The sequence below is a fragment of the Chelonia mydas genome, chromosome 1 (genome assembly GCF_015237465.2).
Source record: "Chelonia mydas isolate rCheMyd1 chromosome 1, rCheMyd1.pri.v2, whole genome shotgun sequence".
In the NCBI taxonomy this organism is placed as follows: domain Eukaryota; kingdom Metazoa; phylum Chordata; order Testudines; family Cheloniidae; genus Chelonia; species Chelonia mydas.
In genome coordinates, this window is record NC_057849.1 from 196,765,441 (window position 1) to 196,782,779 (window position 17,339).

Sequence of the window (17,339 nt, forward strand, 5' to 3'; positions counted from 1 at the left end):
GACATGCATCTCTCAAGGTTCCCCCTCACAATACTTTCTTCCAGCTGCAGATCCCTCTCTCTGCAGATTGGACTTTGTGGAGTTAGGGGGGATGAGATGGGAAGAGTGCCAGGGAGGCAACCAACATCTTCCCTTTGTCCCAGAAGGGGACCATGAGGAGTGGCTATTCCACCATACCACTCACTCATAGGACACAGGAGTCTGTAGCAAAATGTAATTTATTTTTCAGCTGTGAACAAAAATTTAGATGTCCCTGCATACAATATTAAACGTCCTAAGGAAGGTGCTAGCTGTAAGGGGAGCGCTATACCAGGCTCTGACCCTCAGGTGGCTAGCTTCATATCTCTTTTCAATAGCCAGCTTGTTCTCCGTAGTACTTAGATATCAGCTAACTCTCTTAGTGTCAGGTTTACTCCTTTTATATATTGAAGCCTTTCTCCACATAGTCTTCTTATTGCCTCTGGCCCTTTAAATTGCAGAGAAAGCAGCAGCTGCAGCCTTATGGTGCTCATTTTAGAGGCAATCAGCTTGCAGGTTGTATCTCTTTCTCCTCTCTATGGTAAGTATTTGATTCTTCTTTCTTAATTTTTTGCTTTCTAGCTTTGCTAAGGGTCTGCTTCTTTCGGGGGTGATTTTTAAGCCACTTGGCTTTTTAACCATCGGTTTAATAGTCTCCTCAAACTCTGTGTATGTGAGACCTAATGCTCGACCAGTTTGTTTGCTTTATCCTAAGTCCTGTAGTGCCAGCTGCTGAGCTATTGTTCCCTTGCAAGCTAGCTACCCAATAACAGCTGCTAAAGCAACAAACTGCCCAGATAGGCCCTTCTGCAGGGGTGGCCAAACTGTGGCTCACGAGCCACATGTGGCTTTTTTACTGTTAAAGTGCAGCTCGCAAGCCCCTTGTGCCCCCTGTTCTCTGCCTATCAGACTGGGTAGGGGGAGCTCAGGACAGGACCTCTGCCTTGCAGTGGGGTGGTGGGGTAGGGGCTTCTGTCCAGTAGGGAAGGGGGTCTTGGGGCTTCAGCCCTGTGGGGCATACCTGCCAGGGCTTGGGGCTTCAGCAGGAGTGGGGCTGAAGCCCCGAGCCCCAGCAGATGTGCCCCGGCTCTCAGACTTCTGAAGATTGTCGTATGTGGCTCGGAGGGACAGTAAGTTTGGCCACCCCTGGCCTACAGTGACTAAGAGGAGTGGTGTTGCTCCCAACCCCTCATTTCTGCTATATGTGGGGGTTGATTGGCTAGGGGCTGTCCATCTTCGCTCAGGGCTCTGCAGGGAAGGACTCCTTTGCTTGCTCCCTCACCATTCCTGTATTTGTGAATGGGGACTGGGGGTGGGATGGAGGGGTAGCAAGTCAGCTTGCTTTCTGCACTTGATCTCACATATACAGTCAGTGTCTTCAGGGGAATGGGCTGCCTGCTTGTCCCACTCTTTGGCAGCAACATTCAAAACTTGACTTTGCCTTGCAGGCTGGGGACTCGCTCCCACAGCACTGTTCTGTTAGGGGTCCCTGGATTCTGGTGATTATGATGTGTCTTTTCTTAAGCCTGTTAGCTGCTGTTTTGCTGAGGGTAGATTTTGTACAAATTTAGGATAGGAAATGGAGCATGAATATTCCACATCCCTTTTGCAGGTGTCTATAGAATATGTGTTTTTAAAGTATTTTTAATGATAGCTGTGCTGGTGAAAGGTATCAGAGGGAAGGAAGCCTTGGAAGCTGTAATAAACTATCTACAGAGCATAAGGCACAGGCAATGGTGATGGCTGCTTCCCCATGCTAACCTTATGATTGGCCTCTGTTCTGCTTTAGGAGATGGCAGTCCTGGCTTTGCTGAGTCTGCCAGTTTTATGATTTCCCCCCTGCCTACTAGAAACTGGCTGACAACCTGCCTTCTCCTTTGTTATAGCCACCAACCGTCCACCAGATGGTAACCACTTTTGGTCACTTATGACCTGGGCTGGGTTCTAAACCACAGCCTAGTGTTGATCTGTCCCATGGCCTTTCTAAGCTTCAGACTTTCCAAAATGAGATTATTTTAGCTAGCAGTGTTGCAAGCTGTACTCTGAAAAGCTTGTACCACTGTAATGAATACACACAAGGGAGCTGAGTTAAGATGGCTGTGACAGCTTCTTAATTTTAATTGTACAAACGGTCAGGAAATTCAGGCTCCTCATGTTGCACGAACAAGTTTTTGGGGGTGATACGTAGACAATCGCTGGTGAATCCCAGCTGTTTAGAATTAAGGCTGCACGGACGTGGGACATTTTGAGAAAACACACTTCTCTTCTCATCCACCCCGTGCCTCTCGTTACATCTCATCAGGGAGATGAGAGCATCTCCTCTTTCCCTCTCCTGTGCTAGAGCAGGTTGGCTTCTAGTGCTCTGTGACAGGTGTTCCCACTACTGGGGGGCACACAGCAGCTGCCCTGGTGGCTGAGTGTTCCCCCTATTCTGTCTTATTGCAAAGGGAGAGCTCCTGTGGTTGTCACTTGGCCCTCTCTCTGCTTGAGCTCAAGAGCACTGAACATGAGTGCTTCCCCTCAAAGCAGACAGAGTAAGGAGTGCTCCTGTGATTGGTGCCATGCTCATCCTTAAGCAACCCCAGCAGAGAGTAGTATGGTGCTGATCAGTGGGCTCTCTACCCCCCACCCCCCCGAGTGAGCTGATGAGCAGCTAAAGATGCCTTACTCATGGTGGCTCCATTCGTTAAAAATGGTATAGTGCAGGGGTGGCCAAACCATGGCTGGTGAGCTGCATGTGGCTCACAAACCTTCCCCCCATTCTCCACCTACCAGACTTGGGGGTGGTGGTGGGGGGGGGAACTTGCGGTTTCTGCCCTGTGGGAGGGTAGTGGAGCTAGGGGCTTCTGTCAGAGACAACTGGTGCCTGCTGGGGAGGGGGCACAATTTAAAGGTTCGCCCCCTCCCAACATCTTGAGTCACGCCCCCTTAGGCATGCCCCCCTCTTACTCTCAGTGGCCCCTCCCTGCAGCTCCCAGGTAGTATTAGTTCTGTGTGGAGAAGCAGCAGCAAACAGCTGGGAGCTGCAGGGAGGGGCCGCTGCTTTAGCTCCTCAGGGAGAGGCAGCGGCAAAAGCAGTAGCTCTCCCTGCAGCTCCCAGCTGTTTGCACTGCCTCTCCCCATGGCCACAACTCCCAGCTTGCTAGCTCCAGCAGCTGCTGCACAGGGAGGGGGCCCAGCAGCACTGTGTGACCGAGAGGGGCCAACAAACCCAGGCAAAAATCTGGGAGGGTATGTATCTCCACATAGCCCCCACGCTTCGCCTCTGGCTTCTGCCCAGTAGGGAGGTGGCTTTTGGGGCTTCAGCCCCATGGAGTAAGCCTCCTGGGGCTCTGGGCTTGAGCAGGAGCAAGGCTGAAGCCCCGAGCCCCGGCAGGCATGCCCCGGCTCTTGAATTTCTGAAGACTGTCATATGCAGTTTGGAGGGTCAATAAGTTTGGCCACCCTGATATAGTGTCTTGTCTTTTACAGGCAGTATTGGATATTACAGGCAGTGTGGGTAAATGATTAGGGGCCTGGACTGGGACTCAAGAGACTTGGGTTTTATTCCTGGCTTTGCTACTGGTCTGCTGGGCAAGTCACTTTGCCTCTCTGTCTCAGTTTTCCCATCTGTGAATAGTGCTAATGCTATTGATCACCTTTGTAAAATACTATGAGATCTACTGATGAAAAGCTCCATATATTAATAAAGTATTAGTAATAATATAATTTGACATTTCTGAAGTGCTGTGTTTATGTACATGTGTATGGACAGTGAGTAATTAAGGTTGGAATCAGTAAAACCAGATGTTCTCCCTCTCTTTTTTTTTTTTAAAAAGGATTCATTTGTAGTTTATTTTTTAATAATTTGCATTGAGATTGTCAGTTTAATGGTGGCTAAAATAACATTTATGACTGCCTTTTGATTGTTTGCGAAACACTGATGTCTGAGTTGAGGGACATTTGGAAATAAAACCTTAATGTTTATAATATAATTGACATTGAAAAATGTCATTCATTAGTTAAGAATCAATAAGTGGGAAATGTTTCCCCATCATTTATCCTGTTAAATGTAGCCCTTTAAGGTTTTATTTATAAAGCCTGCAAACTGATTAACCACCTTTTATTCTAATACCTTTCCCCTCCATTATCTAACTACATGCTTTGCTTGCTGCTTGGTTCACAGGAAATCCATGAAGTGGATCATGGTCTTATCCGCCAGTTGCTTGCCGATTCAGAGGAGACTTTTGGTGCATGTACTGAGAAAATGCAGGCCCCCGCTCCATATAACTGGAGTGCTGACTGGAGCTTTTGGGTAACTCAATTGTTTTTTCTCTTAATTCATTGTTATAAATTCTAAGGCCCGAAGGGACCATTGTGATCATCTAGTCTGACCTCCTGTATAATGCAGGCCATAGAACTTCCCCCAAAGTAATTCCTAGAGCAGATCTTTTAGAAAAACATCCAGTCTTGATTTTAAAATGGCCAGTGATGGAGAATCCACCAAGATCCTTGGTAAATTGTTCCAATGGTGAATTACCCTGACTGTTTAAAAATGTATGCCTTATTTATATACAAACTATAAGTGCTTTTTATGCAAATTTCTTCATAGCCTTTAATTAATAAAGCCTCTCAGCCCATTCTGGGAGCTAGGTAACTTATTGTTATCACTTTACTGCCGGGTAAATGGAGACACAAGGAGGTGAGGTTATTTACCCTATGCCGTGTATCAAGTCCGTGTCAGATCTGGATATACAACCCAGGAGTCCTGACTCCCAGTTTCCTGACTGGGTCATTAGACCATACCTCCTCCCTGTTTTATGCTTGTAGAAATTTATTGCTGCTACTTTTTCTTGGTAAAGGCTGAATTTCAATTGCTATGAGAATGTAGCATGCTCTGATGATACTTTTATATTTCACCACAAAATGAATATTATGCACCTCCTTTGTGGAAAACGTGTCCAGACTTGATATACGTCTGCATAAGAGAATGAGATGCTGCAGACTCAGGCTGTGTGTAGGCGTCTATTTTGCCACGCCTGTACAGATGACTTAACACTGAAAGGAGTGAAGGGCCATCAGTTATAGAGTTTAAGGCCAGAAGGGATCACTGGACCATCTAGTCTGACCTGTATATCACAAACCACCAACACCACCCAACCCCTGCACACTAAACCCAACAACTGAAATAAGACTAATAAATTACCGCACATAGGAGAGTAGACTAGTATGTGCCACAGGCAGAGAATAGGAGGGACCAAGGTGCGCCAGTGCCCGAGGCCCCCACAATGGCAGGCAGATGATTAAGTGAGATATACCTGGATAATCCTGGCAGTGACCTGCGCCCCCATGCTGCAGGGGAAGGTGAAAAAACCCCAAGGTCCCTGCCAATCTGACCTGGGGGAAAATTCCTTCCTGACCTGGCATATGGTGATCAGTTAGACCCCGAGCAGCTGAACAAGAACTAGCCAGCCAAGCCCTTGAGAGAGAGAATACTCAGCACACCTCAGAGCGGGCAATAAGAATCATTCGTTTAAATCCTTCTCCCACTACTTGCTGAAGATTTCTTTGAAATAGCACCAGAGGGGCCTAGGAAGGGCCACGCATAATGTGTCTAGAACTGGTGTTTTTGCAGTGGGAGATAGTGGTTGGAGGGAGGCGGGGGTTCCTTGTAAACATGAAGGAGTGGGGAACATGAACTGTGCCCAGCCAGAGCTAGATTAGGAGGACAATATCCTGACCAAGGGGCTAAGGTTCTCACTCCAAAACTCAGTCATTGCAAAGTAACTCATGCTCCACACCATGTGGTAAATAATCACAATGCTGCAGCTATAGGTTTGGGAGCATTAACTGTAACAGCTCTGGTGACAGTCATGTGAGGCGCGTAAAGAGTATTAATCACATTTTTCAGATGAGAAAACTGAGTCAGAGAACTTAAGTGACTTGGCTAAAGTCACATGAGTCAGTGAATCAGTGGAATAACCAGGAATACAAGTCAGGAGTTTGATTCCCAGTCCCATGCTCATACCTCTAGCACATATCTTTCTTTTCCCACTCCCCCAGCTCTCTCCTCAAGCTGGAATGTGATGTTTTCAATAATCAAAGCATTGACTTTGAAATAAAAACCTCTGGGAATCTTAAACCTATTAGGGTTGACTCAGCCCTTCCGTCTGCTGAAGCAAATGGAACATTATGATTTGTACTGTGTATCCTCACAAAGCTTCTGTGTGAACGCCAAAGTGACAGTTACAATTCTGATTGTCAAAAATGCATCATAGAGTTTCATGTTTATCCTCTGTTACTCCAGATCAAATTTGTTCAGTTTAAAAGTAAACCTGTTTTTCTGTCAGCCCTGCAAATGTACACTAGGATCTGAGATTCACATTTATGTTCTTTTCACATGTTCTCACCAATGTTAAAGCTCCTACAGGCAAATATTCTACCTGCTCAGCTATGTCTGGGTACCTGAATTAAGGACTAATGGAGTTACGCAGATGTAGTAGCTGTTAGCTACGTTTTGTTTATAGGGCTAAATGAGGTTGCACATGTGCCATTGTGTAATTCAGCCTAAACAACTGTTGTTATTGTTGATAATTCACAAAAAGAAAAGACCCATTTTGACTCTCAGATCTCAGCGGCAGTTTGATGGTCTGGCACTTAGAAAAAGACATCTGAGTTTTACTTAAAAAGAAAAGGAGTACTTGTGACACCTTAGAGACTAACAAAAAAAAAAAGTACTCCCTTTCTTTTTGCGAATACAGACTAACACGGCTGCTACTCTGAAACCTGAGTTTTACTTGTAAACTTGGCAAATCTGAGCTGAAGTCATTAAGTTACAAGTTTGTACAGCACCTGACACAATGGGATCCTGGCCCATGACTTCCAGGTGCCGTGGTAATACAATTAATAATAAATACAGCACCTCACCATGCCACTATCACAGTCACCTCTTCAGGCAGAATTGCACTTGTAGGGTCCTGGGGCACTATGTCTAAAGGTAGAAGTTTGGCCAAAATTTTCCTTCCTGCCCATTTTTGTACAGTGTGTCATTCATCCATGGAGTGCCGCAGTCTGCCTCAGAAATGGTTAAATTTCAGTGGTGCTGTCTGTGTGTAGTTTGTCAAGTGTTTGGGATTCTTTGCTGTGATGAAGGATGCTATGTAGGTATTCTAATATATTATGTATCTCTGTTTTATCGAGTGAAGTAAAACAACACTGTTTTGTGATTGCTATTTCCTGAACTCCTGGATGTATTTAAGCCTGTAATTCACGTTTACCTGTTTATAGAAATATTTTCTTGTATTTAAAACAAGGGAGTTGTATAATATTTCCATTATTTCCATACTTGGCCATTGAATGGCACCACTGTGGTCTGTAAAGCAATACCTATGCTGCAGGAGCCAGATGCTGTCATAGATTATCTCAAAAAAGCCTCCCAATTATTTGCTTAAAAAAACAACAACCCATCATTTAAAAATGGGAAGTAAATCTTTCACGCGCTTGTTAGGGGGCTGTGATGATGAGACATTTATTTTCCAAGTTTAAAGGTGACAGCATAATTAGTGGGGATAGAATGAAGAAGCAGCAGGAGGCAGAAAGAATGATGTCATGAGCCTTGTCAGACAACAGCATTCCTGTGCTAAAATGAAGTCATTAGACTCCACTGCCATTAAAATGGTGTTATGTCATTTTCTGCCTACTGTCCCAGGGAATGAAAATCACATGTTTCACTGATGTCTTGCCTGGTTGGCTATCAGCTGTTGAATATAAACTGGTTCTTATAGCTCCCGTGAGTCATAATAGATGTGTAGGTAATAACACAGCAAACCATTTGTGCCATTACGTAAAGCATATGTCAGTAACATTCAGTCAAAGATGATGTAGCTTTCTATGACAGGTACAGACTTTTAGTAGGGTCCTTCCCACTCTTTTAGCCAGTATAAAGGCTGGGAAATTGTAATAAACATGGGGCTACTCCATAAACGTTAACATACACAACACTGCACAGATGTCAGCTCTGCTAACTGGAATATTTGCTGCACAAAACTGTACTTTGCTGACTAGCCACTGACTTGTTTCAAAGGCTTTTTTGCTTTCCTTCTCCAGGTAAGTACTATGATTTCCTTGAAGATGAAAACCAGGCATTTCTCTATAAAATCCTGATTGGTCTGATTTTCATATCTGCAACTTCCATTGACTTGAGTGGAGGTTGGGTTGCTCAGCACCTCTGAAAGTCAGGCCAGATGTGACTGCCATTTTACAGAGACACTGTGATCTAGTGGAATGAGCACAGGATTGGGAGTCAGGAACTCCTGGGTTCTGCTCCTTGCTCTGACGCTGGGTGATTCTGGGAAGGTCACTTCATGCCTCTGTACTGCATTCCCCCCCCCCCCCCCAGTCTCATGTGCCTAGACTTCTCACATGTATAAAGGTTTTCAGGACTTGGTCCTTAATGTGTGTACTGCTCTTTGAATGTGTAAATCATTTCTTAAATGCCTACTATTATTTTATGGCTTCAGAATTTTAATAGCAGCTTTTCAGTTTATGGATCCAGAGGGGTCAGATAAATATTGTCTGTGGTTCTTGAAATAATAAATAAAAACCTTCCACGGGCACATTTTGTAACATAAAAAAACCTCCGCGTACACTCTTGTTGCTTGTAGCATGTGTTGTAATTGCAGTTATTTGGAAGCAGTGTTTAGTTATCTTGGAAACAAGAATAACAGTCCTTTAACTACTGACACCTCAAGGAGCTCTCTGGTAGCAGGAACTACAAAAGGAGAAATTGGTTATTCTTTAGTTGGCCTAGAACTTTTGCCAAATGGGCTGTCTCTACATTAGACTTTTCTGGGAAATCTGTCTGTTGTGTTGCTGTGATGGTGCAGCTAGCAGCGCTGTGGCTCTGGCATATGTGCTTTGTTCTTGAACTCTGTTCAGAACAGCCTGAAACAGGACTGTGATAAAAATGCTGGTGCCCCGTCTATCGCTGTTAAACTGTGCCAATGGTAATGCAGCAGTGGGAGATTTTTAAAAATAAATCTAGTGTAGACAAGGCTCTTGAGGGTGAGCCTCGAATCAGATTATCTGGGTTTGGTTGGTAGGAAAAAAAAGTTTCCTTTAATTTTAGGCTCAGAGCTTTGTTTTTCCTTTTCAAGTGTTGCCATTGGGAACAAAATTCCATTAGAAATACTTGTTATTGTGTAAGACCAACAGGGAATGTTTGATCATATATATACCTAAGGCCGGACGTACACTACAAATGTCTGCTGGTATAGCTATGTCGATCAGGGATTTGATGGGATATGATCCCTGACAGACATAGTTGTGTTGGCAAAAACATTTAGTATAGATGCAGCTGTACTGGGGGAAAAATGCACTTTGTTTAGTGTATCTTATTTCATGGAGCGGGTATAAACTGCGTCCACACTAGGAGCGCTTTGCAGGTAAGAACAGATTTAAAAATTTTATTGGGATGATGTTGTTTTTTTTTTTTTTTTTTTTTTTTAAAAAGTAAACTGTACAGAGTTTAAGCATAGAAGTTTCTGGTTATCAGGGAATAATGTACAGATTATCAAGGAGTGTGAAGTTCGGTTTAAGATTGGATGGCCTAAAGAATACATAATCTGCAATATCCGCGATTGGGGGTAAAAGGTTAACGGGTCAAAGTACAGACATTGAGATATAAGGGTATGTTGTTCATATAATGGCTATGTTCAGGTGTGGAGTACAATGAGTGGATATGATGATGAGGATGGATTGACCCTCATTTGGTGAGATTTAACATTCAGTGAGCTTATGGTTCCAGTTCATAGGGTCCAACGGAAAAAGTCTCTCGGTCCCTTTCTCATAGTTGATGCACGACGTCGCTCCGGCTCACGCCTCCTGCTACTGTCAGTGGCCAGTGATGTGTTCGGTATAGATGTCCCTGGACCATCGGATGGTGTCTGAGACCACGAGGCGCCGCATGAGCTGTGCATAGCGTCGACCGATCCTGTACTATACCAGCATAGCTATACTGGCAAAGCCTTCCAACTGTAGACTTGGCCTTGGAGATAAGGGACTCCAGAGTGCATTTGAAGGAGAACTTTAAAAGAAGACTTTCATTTTTTCCCTCTATGTAAGCTTTTTACATTTGGGGCTTGATTTTAACTTACTTATTGTTCCTGTAAACAAGTAGCAGCAAAATAGCTTCCCCCATCTTTCTTTTAAAAAATAAAATGGTCTGTTCTAGGTGAGCTACTTATGTCCCTTTGGAAAAGCTGATAAGCAGAGAACTGCAGCAGATGTATTTGTTTAGAGTCACTTCTCATATTATTGATCAGTCATTAGAAATGAGTGGGAGGAGAAAATCCTAAAAATAGATTAAAAAAAAGCACTCAGGATTTTCTTGACCTGTATGTGTAGAAGACTTGGGGCATTTACATACTTTTTGGTACAGGTAAGCGTTTTCTGGAGAGATGGATAAATGACTGGGGCTTTTTTTGTATACAGACTATTTTGTAACTTGTTTTACCTTGGCCAGAACTATTTAGGATATTCTTATATTCTCTGTGTAGCTTTAGTACATGATGATTTGCTTTGTCAAGACATAAAATATTACTGATATTACTAAAAATATCATTGGCAATAACTTGGAATAAGTTAAGTAAATCTAGGAATCCCAGCAATAAACAAAGTGCTTTTTTTTCTTATTGCAGTCAGAATCGCTGAGCTAGTGCGGTTCAAGACTGGGGGAATGTTCCTATACAAACTAAAAACTTAGGGCATGTCCGCTCTACAAAATTATGTCAACCTAAGTTACAGCCACTGCAACAATTAATTCAATTGCTTTTGTGAGTCCACACTATGCTGCTTGTGTTGGCAGCACGTGTCCTCACCCAGAGCGCTTGTATGGATGGTACTGTCAGAGTGGGGCATTGTGGGTTAGCTTCTGAAAGCCAGTAATAGTCAATGTAAGCAACACAGTGTCTACTCTGATACTGCATCAACCTAACTACATCAGTATTGTCTCTACATTTTGTGGAGGTGGAATTAAGTCAGTGTAACAGAGCAATTATGTTGGCAGGGCCAAAATTTTAGTGTACACGCTTCTGTAGTTAGGTCAATGTAAAATGCCTTGAGTCGATATAACTCTGTAGTGTAGACCAGGCCTTAAAGTTAAGATTGCTAGACTGCCCATATCCCACCAATGCAAATCCTAAAATAAGAGCGAGAGAGAAAATAAATTAGTAGTTAAATCATTCAATGCCCAATTTACACTATCAGTTTCCCATCTCATCCTCAGCTTCTTCCGTCCGTCTATCGCCCACAGCCCACATATCTCCACACTCATTCTGAACGCTGACAGCCGTCTTGGAACTCAGCCATGTTGTAGTTTTGTTTTGATGACTGATATCAGTTACATTGTGTGTATCTAGTTCTGTTCATGGTTTTGCATTGGTATGTGTAAGGAGGGTGGAAAACATGAAAACAGAAAAAACGTGAATGCATGATCCATGTTGACAGTGAGTTCTAAATTTGGCAGCAATTTTTATGTAGAAACTACAGAGCAAAAATTTCGATTATCTAAATAGGTTAGAAACATGGAGAAATGTCCAGTGAGAGGTAATATAGTTAGAGACGATATTAGGAAATAAAACAGGTGAAGGTCCTGATTCAGCAAGGTACATAAGCACTTTAAACATGTGAATTATCTCATTGACTTCTGTGGACTACTTATGTGCGTAAGTACCTTGCCGAACTGGAACCTAAGTGAAAAGCATGGGGGATTATGGTTGATATAAATACAAAACCTTATTTAGCAAAATTCTTAAAGGAAAACTTCACTGATCCATTATGTCACCTGGGATTACTAAATTAAAAAAAATCACAAATTTATATTTTTAAAATTTTAATTTTCAACATGTCTCCATTTTCCAAGTATCTTCATAACTGTGAATGTTTCTAGTGTCCCTCTGTAAGACAGTATTTCACTGACATTTCCGAGCAACCACTGGGGATTGGTGCTGAGTTCAAGCTGCAGGGTGGGAGACTACCTGGTCCAATCCTGAGGTCAAGCTACAAATGGGAGTGTTAGGGGACTCTAGTGCTGAGGTCATCTTAGTTTTATTTGTGTGCCCTTGTATCTATACATATATTATGTTTAAAACAAAATCCAGGATGATTTTCAGGGTCACAGCAGATGTGGAAAATTCAGGGGGAAAAGTAAAGTTTAAACAGTTTTTCTTATTTACACAGCCTAAGTGGAAGAGCTGGTGAAGGGAAACAAAGGTGAATGGGGCAGATGTACTTACAAATAATATTGCCTAATATTCACACATGTGTGGGACTGGAAGAAACATGAATCAGCCAAAACAGATACTCAGAAAGGAATGTGGTTTTGTTCTGAAGGAAATTATCATCTTGGGCTGATCTGGAACATGCTGCAATGTCAAGTCAGTAGAGTTCAGACTGCCGAAGCTTGAGAGTTATATCTACAGGGCTTACAGTTAAACTGCGGATACAGACACGTTGAGATATGTCAAATGGAGTGAGCCAGCATCAAGAAGCAGATATCTTGGGCTTTGAGGACAAAAAAGGTTCTTTTCTGCTATGCAATGTAGGTAATATTTCAATAATAATGGCATTCATCTATTCAAGTTAGTTTAGACTTTTGTTTCATGTTGTCACTTTTTTTCTAGATTTCTGTATATTCGCCAATAAAAGGTTACCTTAACTGGCCTTGGTGCTGTTAGTTCAGGCATTTACTAATTTCCCTGAGACACAGAATGCGATCTGCCCTTGGTGGAAATAGTAGTAGGTAACAGCTTGAATACATGGTCAGAGGCACAGCAGAGAATAGTGGTGAATAGTGCCACAGACAAGCTGGAAAGGGCCAGTGAGGACACAGGTAGAGCTGAATGACCTGAAAGTTGTGAAGTATATAATTTGTCTTTGTTTAATGTAGTCACATAATAAATTTACATGTTCTTTTTTTATGAGAGTTTCTGTTAAATGTGTTTGGAACAGTTATGTAATGAATATAGGACTAGAGCTAGTCAAAACTTAGAACTTCTAGTTTGCTGGAAATTTCAACAATTTGAAATTTCTTCGTTCACAAGTATTTTTGAAATTTCCTGTGAATCATCAATTTGGGGAAATGTCGTCATTTCAGGTTTCCACATTTTGTTTTGGAATTGTGTATTTTCACTGAGGAGTTTCAAAATTTGTTTCAGATTATTTTATTTCATTTCACAGTGTTTTGTACCCCTGTTGGTCCCAGGATATGAGATACAAGGTAGGTGAGCTAATATCTTTTATTGGACCAACTGTTATACTCACATAGAGGAAGATGACAGAAATTGGTCCAGTGAAAGATATTAGCTCACTTAGCTTGTCTCTCACTTTATTGTATGTTTTTTCATTTTAATATTTTATTATTTGTCAGGAGTAACATAATACACAGTGCTTTGTGTCAGTGTCAAATTGTTTCGTTAAAACAGAAATAGGAGACACTTGGAGTTAGTAGATAAGATTTTTAAATCAGTACTAAGTAGCAGGTGCCCTTAATGATTTAAAAATAAATAAAAACCAGACCGTTTCAACTATTCTAACGTAACATGAGTAATAGTACATATTATGCAGTACTACTACTGATACCATGAAATAATGTAAAGTAATAAATGTAATACAAAAATGAAAAAACACATAAGTAAAATGTAAAACAAAATTAAAGTTTTCTGAAACTGAACCTTTTTTGTTTCAAACATTTTTTCCCCCATGGGCATTTTGGTCAAAGTTGCCATATTTTTTCAAAAAGCTTCAATTTGGACAGAAACGGGATTTTCTGTCAAGAGTGTTTTGATGAAAACTTTCTGACCAGCTCTACATAGAACTTGATAGTTCTGATGTTCTTAATAAGACAATCCAGCCTTTACCCTCTCCCTCAGTGGTATATATTTCCAGGATAGTGCTGAGCGATAGTTGTTGCCCCATAATGGTTAGACAGTGGCCTTGGTCAGATGCCTGGGAGGTACTCAGATACCGCAGTGATGGATGTAGTAAAGACTCTGAATAGAGCTGTAAATACATGTCTGAAGGACTAGTCAGTTCCCTCTTTGCTCTCTGTGAATGAAAATCTTGGAATCTCTTCCCTGTCACTTCTCAGTGACTCCCTTAATTCTTGTGACATTCTAGGAGGAGGTATTTTGGAAGACCTTAACATACAGTTTTCTGTGGTTCAGGAGAAGTCTTCCCCACCCCTTTTTGAATATACTAGACCTGCACCAGCCTATAGTTGCACTAGCCAGAGTTTCAAAATGGCTTTCAGGTTTAGCTAGAGCTTATTGGCATAGGGCATGGAGATTGTTAACAACTTTAATAGCCTTATTGGGGGGTGGTGGTGGTGGTGTGGAAATCATGTATAGAAATGATCACACATCCATTTACATGGAGCCCATCGCTGAAGAAACTGAACAGATTTTACATGGCTTGAATATGATTGTTCCAAAGAATAGCTGTAAAGCCACTTTGCTTCCCTATGGCCTTCATCTTTAAGTCCTGGATGGAGAGGGACCTTGTCAATCAGTTAAGAGCTCAGGATTTCACAGTTCAGTTATCTGAAACCTGGGCAAAGAGGTGCATCTCACAGTTCTTAATGCATATGGTCAGGCTTATGCTTTAATGTATTTCCATCCATGAATTCCAGAGGAACAGACTTGGAATTGAGAATGCCCTCTGCCTCTCTCAAGCTTCACTCTTCTCCGGTATTCTGGACAAGCATAGATCAGATGGTGTACTGGAGATGGCCTTTAAGGAAATCTGGGCCTAGGCCATTTACAAGCACCTGGAATTTCAACCAAAAATCATTTGGCAGTTAATGTGGAGACCTGAGCACAGGTGTAACATACCCTTGTTGGCCCACCCCGATCAGAAGACAGGAGGTGAAAATGTGCTCTAGCCAGGTTGGTTTCCATAGTTAGGCAGAGAGAGAGAGCATGTCATAGGGCAGAGCTCCCCAAACTGTGGGGCACTCCCCATAGGGGGTTGCGGAGGAACATATGGGGGGCATGGCTGGGGCCCAGGCCAGCTCCCACAGTGGGGGGGACATGGAGGGAGCGGCACCCAGCTCCACTCCTGGTTCCAGCACCGCCTGCCAGCCCTGTGCCCGGAGACCCACTATCAGTCCCGCGCCCAGGACCCCGGCTGCCAGCCTTGGCCCCCACCCCCAGCTGTGGCCCCAGCCTTGGCTCCCTTACCCTGTCTGCATCCCCCCCACTCTCCTGGAGCTGCAGCCCTGCTCCTGGGGTGGGGGAAGGGGGGGCATGGCAGGCAGGCATAAGGGGGGAATGTGAGGTAAAAAGTTTGGGGACCACTGTCATAGGGCATGGGGTCTGCACCCCTAACGTCCTTGTAAGTGGTCTCTAAGTCAAGGTTGTGACACATTGACAAAGCAGGATGGGGAAGCATGTACCACTGCTGTCTGGTTAGAAATGAACTTCAGTGCTTTCAGTCAGGCATGTTTACCGAGTACCAAACCATCTGTAAAAGCAAAGACCAGTATCTTGGGACGCTTGACTAGTGTTGGCTTTATGTTAGCTAGAGTGAATAATTTGTCCTATAAATTCCACAGAGGAGGAATAAATGCTATTAACATATATTAATAGCACATGGTGCGAACAGGAAGTATTAATTGCTTTTTATTATTGCAATTACCTCTATCCTTTTTCCATGTGTACAGTTTGTTCTGGAATTTGTAGCTCTGGGCTGTCAGTGTCTTGTCCAGTGTCTGTGCTGGAGTGTGTTCTGTGGCCAATGCGCTTGTTAACCGTCCCTGCTGTAGCTGGAAGACTGGGTTAATCTGTGAATGAACTTCTCATGATGTCACCAAGAAGTAGTAGTGGGATAGCACAGCATCATATGCAGCATTAATTTTAATTTATTTAATTGTAAAATGCTGTGTGAATGTATACTAACACAGAATAAGACACATTCACTGTCCCAGAGAGATTCCAATCTAAGGGGCCTAATTCTTTAATTTCTTATTAATTAATGCTGGGCAAAAAAACAAGTTTTGATGAAACTTTTCACCGAAAAATGCAGATTTGGGTTGACCAAACATTTTGCAAATTCATGTGGATCTCAATAAATTGGTTTGGCTGAAACGAAAATAAAAAAGGAAATATCAAGACAAAACATTTCAGTTTTGGGGGCCTAGATTCGCAAAGGGATTTTGTCCTCAGGAGAAGGTGGAGGTGGTTCTCCCTCCCCCTTATACTTAATAGCACAGTGATCAGGTCACTCACCTGGGATGTGAGAGATGCAAGTCTGAATCTCCACTCTGCAGGAGGGACTGGAACCAAGTGTTCTCCCTCACCCGGGCGAATGCCCTAACCACCTGGCTACTCTAGGGTAGGGGTCTCAAAATCTCTTCCCTTGAAACTGTTCCACTTTGTATAAATAAATTATCTTTGGAGCAGGGAGTGGAACCCAGGTGTCCCGTCCCCCCCAAGGTGAGTGCCCTAACTACTGGGATATAGAGTCAGTCTCACTCTTTCTCTGGGCCAGTGACTATTCAAGTATGCTATACACAGTGGAACAGCATTAACAGGAGAGACTCCCACCTCAGACTAGCCCACGGGTTCTCAAACAGGGGGTCGCAAGGTGATTATGTGGGGGTCACGAGTCCAGCCCTGTGCAGGCGCTGTCAGCCCCACGCCTCTGTTAAATTAAAATTACACACCCCCAGTTTTTAATTTATAAGGGGCAGGGTCACACTCGGAGGCTTGCTGTGGGAAAGGGGTTGCCAATACAAAAAGTTTGAGAACCACTGCAGTATTATAGCCTGGTGGTTTGGGCATTCCCTGGGAGTGGGGATACCTTGGCTCCAGTCTCTGCTCCAGATTGGGGATTTGAACCTGGGTCTCCCACATGCCAGGTGAGTGCCATAATGACTGGGCTATCAATGGGGGGGGAGGGTGCTCACCCCCTCCTCCTTGGTTTTTGTTAATCTAGTCCTTCGTTTCCTGTGCTTTTACTAAAAATAGCCAAAACGTTGCTGTTGAAGCAAAATGTTTTTCCGACTTTTTTGTTTTGCTGAAAATTTTTTAAAATGTTTTTGTTTGGTCCAAACCAATTTTTTAATTTTATCAAAACTGCCAGCAAACTGAAAAAATCAGTAATTCCCACAGCTCTAATACCCAGGGTAATACTAATTTTCAACAGTAATCCTGTTTAGTTTAGCCTTCAATCCAACTACTTGCTGTAGTTAGCACTACCTTTGATAGGTCCCCAAACCAGACATAAAGTAGCATTCAGGTAAGGGTAAAGGTAAGGTAAATGCCAGTATTTACTAGATATTGGTA

At 43.0% G+C, this 17,339-nt stretch overlaps 1 protein-coding gene across 6 annotated transcripts in view; it reads left to right on the top strand.

The window, feature by feature from the left end:
• Positions 1-298: 298 nt before the first annotated feature.
• Positions 299-17,339, top strand: part of GRAMD1C (GRAM domain containing 1C) — an 87,210-nt gene continuing 70,169 nt past the window's right edge. For 2 of the 6 annotated variants that reach the window (XM_043538662.1, XM_043538663.1), the window contains exons 1-2: positions 406-559; positions 4,184-4,312. In XM_043538662.1, the coding sequence (XP_043394597.1) occupies positions 557-559; positions 4,184-4,312 (132 nt within the window). In that variant the 5' untranslated portion in view covers positions 406-556. Of the gene's footprint in view, positions 560-3,230; positions 3,250-4,183; positions 4,313-12,395; positions 12,596-17,339 lie in introns of those variants that run through there. The other 4 variants (XM_043538660.1, XM_027824515.3, XM_007062122.4 and 1 more) reach the window with 4 other exon arrangements.